The 9,568-nt window shown below is 40.6% G+C and overlaps 1 protein-coding gene across 1 annotated transcript; it reads right to left on the bottom strand.

The window, feature by feature from the left end:
• Window positions 1-1,371: 1,371 nt before the first annotated feature.
• Window positions 1,372-9,114, bottom strand: lhx4 (LIM homeobox 4). Its single transcript, XM_037114957.1, has 6 exons — window positions 9,106-9,114; window positions 8,764-8,978; window positions 6,917-7,119; window positions 6,211-6,365; window positions 5,180-5,351; window positions 1,372-4,328 (listed from the first exon to the last, which is right to left on the bottom strand). Exons 1-6 carry the CDS (start codon window positions 9,112-9,114, stop codon window positions 3,940-3,942), a joined length of 1,143 nt encoding a protein of 380 aa, XP_036970852.1. The 3' UTR covers window positions 1,372-3,939.
• Window positions 9,115-9,568: the final 454 nt, after the last annotated feature.

Raw genomic sequence — 9,568 nt, 5'->3', positions numbered from 1 at the left:
TTGTGTAAACAAACCTTCACTTCGTGATGCACCACTGCATCCCATGATGACGAATGAATAACTCTGGTACCTTGTGGGTGAGTTGTTGTAGACCTCTGGCTGCACCAGTTATATTTCTGGTATGGGGGAAAATTGTTCTGGCTTGTTTGTATTTCTTTAAACCAAACACAATCACCCTAACCAGGGCTTCACCCAGGGATCAGCAAGGGTGCCCCTGGAAAACAGTGTTAGGGAACTGCAAAAGAAAAGGTAAGAGCTGCTAGCTAGTTTAGGTTCAGATTGTGGTAAAATAACTTTTCATTATCAGCATGTAGGTTGTTCGCTCTGAGGTTGTTGTTGCCTGCAGAAAAGACAGACTGCAGGAGAGAGGAGAATATATATATATATATATATATATATATATATATATATATATATATATATATATATATATATAAATCCCATCAGCCTCATTTGTGCTTTGTGTCGAATGCTAACAGCTAATGTTAGCACGCTAACACTGTGAACTACATTCATGAACATGGTAACTAGTCTTGCTATCATGAGCATGTAAGCATACAGTGCTAGTACAGCCTCACCAGAGCTGCTGGCATGCTTTTAAAAAAATATTAAATTAGCATAGAAGTGTTTAGTATTTCTCCACCAGAGGCTTTAGACCATAGATAATGGAGATACATTTTATAGAAAACATTTGGTTGTTATTGTGTGGTTGCTTGTGGGAAATGGGACTCATGACCCTGGTGGTTAAAAATCCCGGCTACCGCCCTGAACATAGCTGTCTTACCAGCTTGACTTATTGTCATACAAGCTAACTGCCTGCATATGGGCCATATTCCCTCTTTGCCTGACCACAAAGCATATTTGCCTATATTTCACAAAGCACTCTACAATTAGTTAACAGCACAGGGATTAAGGATAGATTTGACAGAGCAGCGCTGCAATCTGCCGCTGCGTCTCTTTAGCACTGAGAGGATCAGTGAGTACAGCCGGGCATCTGTTTCTCCACTTGTTTTATTTTTTTCTCTCTTTCTTCTCTCTCTTCATGTATCTTTCTTGTCACCCCCCCACCCCGAGAGCGAGAGAGGAAAGCAGCATCAATCACTGTTAACTGACTAACCACTGTCTGTTGGTGGTACTAAATGGATCTCCACAATTGAATAGAGGCCTAAGTGTGTGGTAAATGCTCTCAATGGGTAAATGAATTTGCGGGTTAACTCGCTCTAAGAGCGTTTCGATAAGGCAAAAATAATAAAAACACCTACAGCAGATATTTTTCTTTTGATATATTGAAAACAAAGTTCAGCTGAAAATCTTAACTCTCACATTCATCACTACAGGCCCGCTTTGTTAAAGAGGAAAGCAGTCGAGGGGTAACCCAAAGACAATTCAGCTTTATTTTCCTCATATAGATTTGACTGTACACGGTTCATACCATTACACAGAAGGCATAAATGAATAAATTCAGTGCTCTCTTTTACATCTTTTTCAAAGACACATGGCAATAATAATAAATAGCGCTCATGAAACAAGACGATCAACACGTTTTCAAACTGTACAAAATTTACAACAATTTAGATGCAAACTTCTGAGGCAACACAGACTGAACAAAACTGTCTTGGTAACATGTTCCTGTATGATTCTCACTAAACACTTTAAATCACAGCCCGCAAATTACTCTAATATTTTGAACAAAAGTAGTTCCAATGAAACACTTTGTATGTATTACAAGAAAAGAAAGACTACGTGGGTAAATGATTTGCATTTATGGGAAAATTAAAATGTATTTTATCGTAAGTACTTTTTAAATGAACCTGTCACATATTAAATAATTACAGGATAACCCATCTTTGACTACAGCCCAGTCATGAAAAACAAATGTTTTTTTTTTTTTTACAACAATGTAAACTACACTTCATTTTTTTAAACTCTTTTCCCTTTTTTTCCCAAAGAATATTTTAACTTTAAAATTCAAAAATGTCAAATTTAAGTGATGTAAGTTCCTCTTAAACACAAATCCACTCATTCCCTAAAGTCTTGTCTTCTTCTACTGTACTTATACTACTATACATATTAATGCCAGTGTAGTTAGACAGTATGTATGTCATTAAAACCAACTATTTATGAGATGAGTATGCTGTAATTTGCGGGCTGAAATCTAAAGTGCTCCCAGATTTTCTTAATAGTGTCACTTTCTGTTTGTTGATTTGCTTTCTGGCTCTTGAATAGGATGCCCTGGCTTAAAAGGACTTGGCAATTTTTCACATTAAAGGTGACCCAAAAATGTTAAATGCTATTTTCTTCGATTGGCAAAACAAGGAGATGAGTAAGGATGTGTTTTCAAGCAAACTGTCAAAAACAGCTGGTTTTGACATGTTTAACAGGTCAAACTGTAACGGCTTACAGAAAGTCTGCATTAAGAGAGTCAGACTAAGGGATTGAACTTCTCGTCAATCAGTCTTCTATCTGCATTGTGGTGGGGGCATTTAGATGCAGCCTGAAGTGTAAGAAAACGTATCAGCCCAGCAGTCATGCTAGCACTGAAGCTGCAGCAGAGTATCAGCCCTGATTGTGGGGGGCTCTGCGGTAATCCCTCCGACACGGAGGCCAGGCAGGGGGAGAACAGACTGACAACACATCTGGGGGTCAGTAAGTAGGTTGATAGCAGGCAAAGCCAGAGCTCTGCTGGACTGAGTAGATTACCAGGAGAAGCATGGATCAGACTGAGGAAACACAAGAGCCAACACAAAGCAAATGTTTATCAGCGCTCCAGATAATACTTGGTGGTTTAAATGCCAAAATAAATGTTGTCTTTTATATTTGCTCAATAACATCTGCAAAGGAGTCTGCACATTTTATCAATTTGAATTCTCCTTGTCTTACATCTGTGCATTCAAAAAATAAAAAATAAATAATTTAGATGTGTGATAAATTACTTGAATGGTTCGAGTTGAATTTCTCCAAACTTCTTGACTGTCCTCCAACACATAAGCTTCGATGTCTGGAAACAGATAATTTAATACTGACGGACGTCCGCTCTCAGACAGCTTTTACACAGACAAGAACAAGTCAAGCACCTATAAATATAGAAGAGAGACCTGCTGTGTAGCAAACAGGGTTCGCCCTCACTCAAACAGAGGAGACATCGGTTTCTACGGACAGAGGGACAGAGGGATGGACGGACGGACGGACGGACGGACAGACCAACGGCCATCTACTTCCTAATAACTTTTAAGCTTCAGCAATACATTAAAAAACGTCAGCATGGTTCAAAATTCGCACTTGTGCCACTGTTCTTGTAAATTTCTCTCCCCAATGAAACACTGTGTTTTTGCCTTGTGCATATGTCCCTCCTCTTTTTCTCTCTTCCTCTGTCTGCATTCCTGTCCACATGTGTAGAAAAACAAGAGGAGAGTAAAGTGCATTGCCAATGTAAAAGGCTTTGATATGGCCAGACAGCAGTCCTACTCGATATCAGTCAAGAAGCATGCAGGTGCCTCCTGGGTCTCATAGGGACTTTGATCTAGATTGTAGCCCTATTGTTGTAGCTGTTATGAGACAGGGATGGTTTATTTGGGAGGGGGTGAGACAATATCACCTCCCCTGTGAGCAAAATCCACTGACTTGCTGGAAATCCAGTCTCATTTTCAGAGTGAAAGAACAAAATAAAATTAGGTGATGACAAAAAATTGTATGATACATTGTTGAGATTGAACATTCAGCGGTGTGGAGGTTGTTCTTCACTGCTTTTTATCCGGACTGCACATCTTGAGTTATCTCATCGATACGACTGCTGAGGGACTGAGAGTCACACTTTTTCCTCTTCCTTCTCCTCTTCACCCAAAGTCACAAAACATACCAGTCTTGGAGGGCGATAGAAAGAAATGTAAAAAGCCTTTTGAGTCTGTTTTGTTGTATCCCCACAGCAATCTTCTACGAGGCTCAAAACTGGGAATGGTCCATTTCGTCCAGCCATGAGGCGGGGCTGGTGGGGAAGTCAGGGTATCCCGTACTGCTGCCTGTGGAGAGGTCTGAGGTCGGGCCGCCGGCCATGGCCCTCAGGGCCTGTCCCACGCCGCCCGGCCCACCCTGCACCACGAGACTGTCCATGCTGAAGCCCAGGTTGTTGAGGAGAGGGGTGTGGCCGGGCAGAGAAGTGATGGAGGAGGGCGACTGAGGGAGACCATAGGGGCTGCCTGCTCGGATGTCGTGGTAGGGTTGTCCCGCTGCATCGACAGAGAAGCCGCCGTTCAGCACCGCACTGTTGGACACGTCACCGACACTCCCATAAAGCCCATTGGCGTGGCCGAGATCTGAGAGGACCTGGTCATCTGTGGAGGAGATAACAGCACTTAGCACGAGGAGTGTAAAAAGTCTGACACATCAACGACGCTGTCAGCTGCAAGAGCATTATATAGTTGTTATATTTCAATACAGTTAAGTGCTTTTATGAGTGAGATTTATTGTGGCAACATTATGTGGATTTCACGAAGGTACAGTAAGTGGATGCTGAAGTATTTAATAAGCATTTCAGTTTTGTTGGTGAGAAATGATGCGTATTATGTTCATCTGTAACAAAGGAAGTCTGTATGTGTGCAATTACTGCGGCACAAAATATTTGTTTCCGTCTCAATCCCTCCCCCGGGTGGCTTCAATAACAACAAAGCCCCAAAGCGCTTTCTCTCTAATTGACTAAAAGCCTCACATGCTTTATAGAGTTTCTGTCACCATGTTTTCATTTCTCATAAAAATGGCCTTCTTTTTAAAAGTGGCTTGAAGACTTTTATGACTCCCCAAAACGGGGTTTGCAAACATTAAATAACATAGGGATGTCTAAAATGTCGTTTGCATCCCACTAAGAACCCTCTCTCTTTTCCAATAAGTTCCATCATGGCAACAAACGGAGGCAGGAGGATGCGTCAGCGGCGGTGGGGAGGTGTGAGGGGAATGTTAAATGAGAATGCCGTTTCGGATTTGCCAACAACAGCAACGCAAGAAAACAAATGAAATGCCACAAAGACGCATTCAATCGCCACTGCACTCAGGACCGTGTCATTTAGCAGCTTGTAGGGTCCCTTAATCCCATTAGCACGACAGCATGTCTGACAATTCCCTTTCAGGAAAATCTCTCTTAAGCAATAATAGATATGTGCCCAGTTGAAGTCCTCCATACAATACGTACCTCTGAAGCTCAGTTCACTGTCACTGAGCCCGGCGTCATCGGCAGAGCTTTCTTTCTCCACTTTAGTTCCTCCTCGGCTGCGTTTGACACTTTTATAAAACTGAGTCCAACGATGTCGGCCTGCATCTTTTTTCAGACGCTTCTCCTTTGCTCGCCGGTTCTGGAACCACACCTGCCAGAGAAAGTTGTAATTATTATTAAGTGAAAATAAAAGATTTTGATTGTAATTATTCAAAACAAAAAAGGTGCAAATTATATACCAATCCAAAGTTGACCTGGGGATGAGACTTAATGTCAACAATCTTTCTCCAGAATATTGCACCCTAAATACTCCAGCTAATAATAATACTAATACTACTATTACTACTACTACTACTACTAATGATAATAATAATAATAATAATAATAATAATAATAATAATAATAATAATAATAATAACAATAATAATAATAACAATAATAATAAATGTCATTTGAGTCATTCATTGTTTTAATGACATTTCAAATCTCAAACCATCTGGTTTTAATCAGAATGTATTTCACATTGGAATACATGGTAGATGTAGATTTGGTCAAAATTAGCTCATTATAATAAACAAGAAAAGTACAATGTTCAAAATGGTGTTGCAGAAAAATCCACAAGTCAATAATAAATCAACAGAAAAAGCAAGAAAACTGCTGTAAGAAAGATTTAAGCGGAGCATAGAGACCTAAAAAGACACTAAAAAACAAACATTAAATTTCCTTAAATCAAAATAAGCATATTATTAAGTTTTAAGAGTTGTTTGTACCATGTCCTTGTATCGTCTTGTCGACTGAATACGATCTTAATAGCTCTACAAAACCCTGATAATAAAGGCCTGAGTGCTTACTTCACATTTATGAGCTTGATTATTAAAAACAGTAGCTAGGTTATAGATGCTCAAATCATGATCATGTCTTTTTGCTGTAGTGGAAAACCAGCACTTTGCACAAGTTGGAAACAACAGGGAGCCTTCTGCAGGAATATATGAAAAGACCAAACCCTGTACCTGCACTACTCTCATGTCCAGCCCCGTCTCAGAGGACAGCTGCTCTCTGACGTGGCGTGCTGGCTTCGGCGAGTTTTTGTAGGCACTTTTGAGGGTCTCTAGCTGTTTGGCCGTGATGGTGGTCCTCGGTCGCTTGGTCCCCGCCTCTGAATCGTCTGAAAACATGATTACAGGTGTGAGCGACTCCTTCTGACATTTGTCACGTTGTGTTAACAGGCTGTGCCCCTTCGGCCTCTGTGTGGAGTACATGTGTGTATAACGAAGTGAATGGTCATGTATGGAAGTGTATTATTGTCCTTGTGCATCTGTCCCACTCCCACAGCAGAGGACATAAATCTACCCAGCCGGAGTGCCACAGGAACGGAGTTATTGGGACCGCTCCGTATAAGAGCATTGCTTCACTTTACATAATCAATCAGAGATGCATGGAAATCTCCGAAGGGATGGAGGGAGAGAGACAGCATCCACACCCAGACAACAAACAACATAGATCCACAGTCACAAGTCATTTCACTGCATTACACTGTGATTCTGATGGAGTCAAGTGCAGCGGGAGCTGTTCAACACTGAGTCACACGGGCAGTGTTTGACAAAAACAAGTCATCATTGTTGAAACAAATATTTTCACCAAATATTTTCCTCTAAATTGACTTGACTTTATTGAGTATCAGCGAATGCTTAATATTTTGGATGTTTGCAGACCTACCGTTTTGTTTTGCCGTCTCATAATCCACCTTGCACACCAGCCTCCCGTCCTCCATGAGGTAAAACTCGTCCCCGGTGGCCAGTTGTCGGCTGCACATGATGCAGGCAAAGCAGTGCAGGTGATACACAAAGTCCTGCGCCTTCCGCACCACCTGCGTCGGCGGGATCCCCTGTTGGCATGATGCACATTTTGTTCCAAAACGTCTGCAGGAAAGCATGAAGAGGAGAGCTGCGGTTAGAAAATTTCAACCTTCTCCTACCCACTTTACAGTAGACCGTGAGACCAATCCTGATTAAAATTTCACATGCCAGACAGCTATTTCTTCAACTGCAGCCAAGAATTATGGCACAGTGTCTGTATTAATAGACGCTCCAGCTGTTGTAGAAGAAAAAATCAGCACTGGAATGCATTTCTGTTAACGATAGACCTGTCTGCAGGCTGATGGATGGAGAGGATCAATGCACTGTGTGTGATGTGTGTGTGTGTGTGTGTGTGTGTGTGCGTTTGCATGTTTATGTGTTTGCAGATGAAGTACTGAGAGCTAAGGAGGAGGAGGTAAAGGAAGAGGAAGAAAAGGGAAAAGAGGAAGAGGAGGAGGAGGAGGAGGGGTGCTCACAGTAAACACACCCTGAGGAGAACCAATAAAACACTGACTCAGGAGAGGGTTTAAATCACACAACCAACCCACTGAAATAAAAAAGAGCAAGGTGAAGCCTCCAAATCACTGCTGGGACGCACACACCGCTGAATCTGTGGGTCTACCAACGTGTGTGTATTTCTGTGTTTCTGCATGTGTGTGTTCTCCAGTCACATGCGCCCCTCAACTACAGTTTGAACATGCAAACGCCCCCCCTGCTGTCCCCTGGGTCAGCTAACACGGTTAGCTCTCAGTGAGACTCCGGAGCTCTTTAGGTCTCATTCAAGCTTTGAGCATTAAGACCTTTCAAACATGATTTAGTAAAAAGCCTGGATCTGCTGATCCTGTTTTGGATAAAAGTCAAACTCAATTTTCCTCTGTAATGCCTCAGAAATCAAATCGTTTTAAAGAAAGAAAGAAAGAAAGAAAGAAAGAAAGAAAGAAAGAAAGAAAGAAAGAAAGGCGGTTTGGTGAGCTCTTATTTTGAAAGTTTTCTCTAATGATGGCAACTTAACAAAACTAAGAAGAAAGCCAAAACAGATTAACAATCAGATAACAAGAATAATGAATTTAAATCGGACAATTAATAAAGATAAACCTAAAGATTAAACATTTAACCTTAAGCCGATATTCTGGTTTAAAAAAATAAAACTGTAATAATAATAATTCTGTCAATTTAATGTATTACTTTCTTATATCATAATAACGTTAAGGCTTTACTTAAATATGAATGAAAAAGCGACTGTAAAAAATGTTCTAAACATTAAAATACGGCAAAACGGGAAGCACTGGATTTATGCTAATATATTAATAGCAACTTCGACACAAGTAAGCTAACTATGTAGCCAGTTAGGCTAATGTTGGTAGCAAATGTTTAACCACACATGGTCTAATACAAACCTATATGTTGCTTTGTAATTATCAAATGGAGCCGAATTATTCCAAAACATATTTTCGTCAGATTCAGTCACTTTCGTCTCACTCCAACCCAGTTAGAGGTGAAAGTGAGAAAAATATTCCTTTTTCTGGGTGCAATCCGCTGGCCGGGATTTTATCAACACCAGTTGCAACAAAGAAACCTGCTCGGGTCTGATAAAAGAAATCCCGAGCACTCGAGAAAATAAAGCAGCGCACACACACACACACACACACACACACACACACACACACACACACACACACACACACACACACACAAAAGCCCACTCACTTGAAGAAGTCTTCCTTGCAGTAGACGCTTCCTGCCCGGGAGAAACATTTGTCCGCCAGCGGAGTCTGGCAGTCGGCGCACTTGAGGCACTTGGAGTGCCAGTGTCTGTCCAGCACCTTCAGGATGAACTTGTCCAGGATGTGCTGACTACAGCCGGCACACTGAGGGATCTCTGCGGGGACACGGGACAGGAGCACAGGGTCACACACGAAACACTAAGGCGAGTTTTCGTTTTTGTGAAACGGTCAAATAAGAACAATTTTATACGCGCCGATATCAAGAGGATTCGTTGAACTCAACTTGTACTTCAGAACAGGTGTGTGTTTTTTTGTTTTGTTTTACCGCCGCCATGTTTATCCTGCAAAGCACAAGTTCTCATATCAGACAAAATGGTTGCATATTGCAAAATCCTACTGGTAAAGAATATTTTATCCCAAATATCATTATTACATTATATTTTTATTATGGCTTTCAAAGATGGAAGTGAAATGCTTTGTAGCATAGTAAATTTTTTAATTTACCTCCATTGATTCGTCCTCTTTGTATTTTAAATGTTTATTATTATTATTATTATTATTATTATTATTATTATTATTATTATTATTATTATTATTATTATTATTATTGTTGTTATTATTATTATCATTATTATTGACCCACATACTCTCGTGTTTTGTTTTTTCTTCTTCAAAATAGCTTTGTATACAATAAATAACAGAAGATGCAATGTGGAAGAACGTCATTTTTGGTCTAGCTGTCCGTCTCTGTCCAAGGTGCTGAACGTCCTTTTTTGCCAACAACATTG

This window comes from Acanthopagrus latus, chromosome 11 (assembly GCF_904848185.1).
Source record: "Acanthopagrus latus isolate v.2019 chromosome 11, fAcaLat1.1, whole genome shotgun sequence".
NCBI lineage: Eukaryota > Metazoa > Chordata > Actinopteri > Spariformes > Sparidae > Acanthopagrus > Acanthopagrus latus.
Note: the sequence above shows the minus strand (reverse complement) of the source record. Positions and strands in the feature narration are given on the sequence as shown.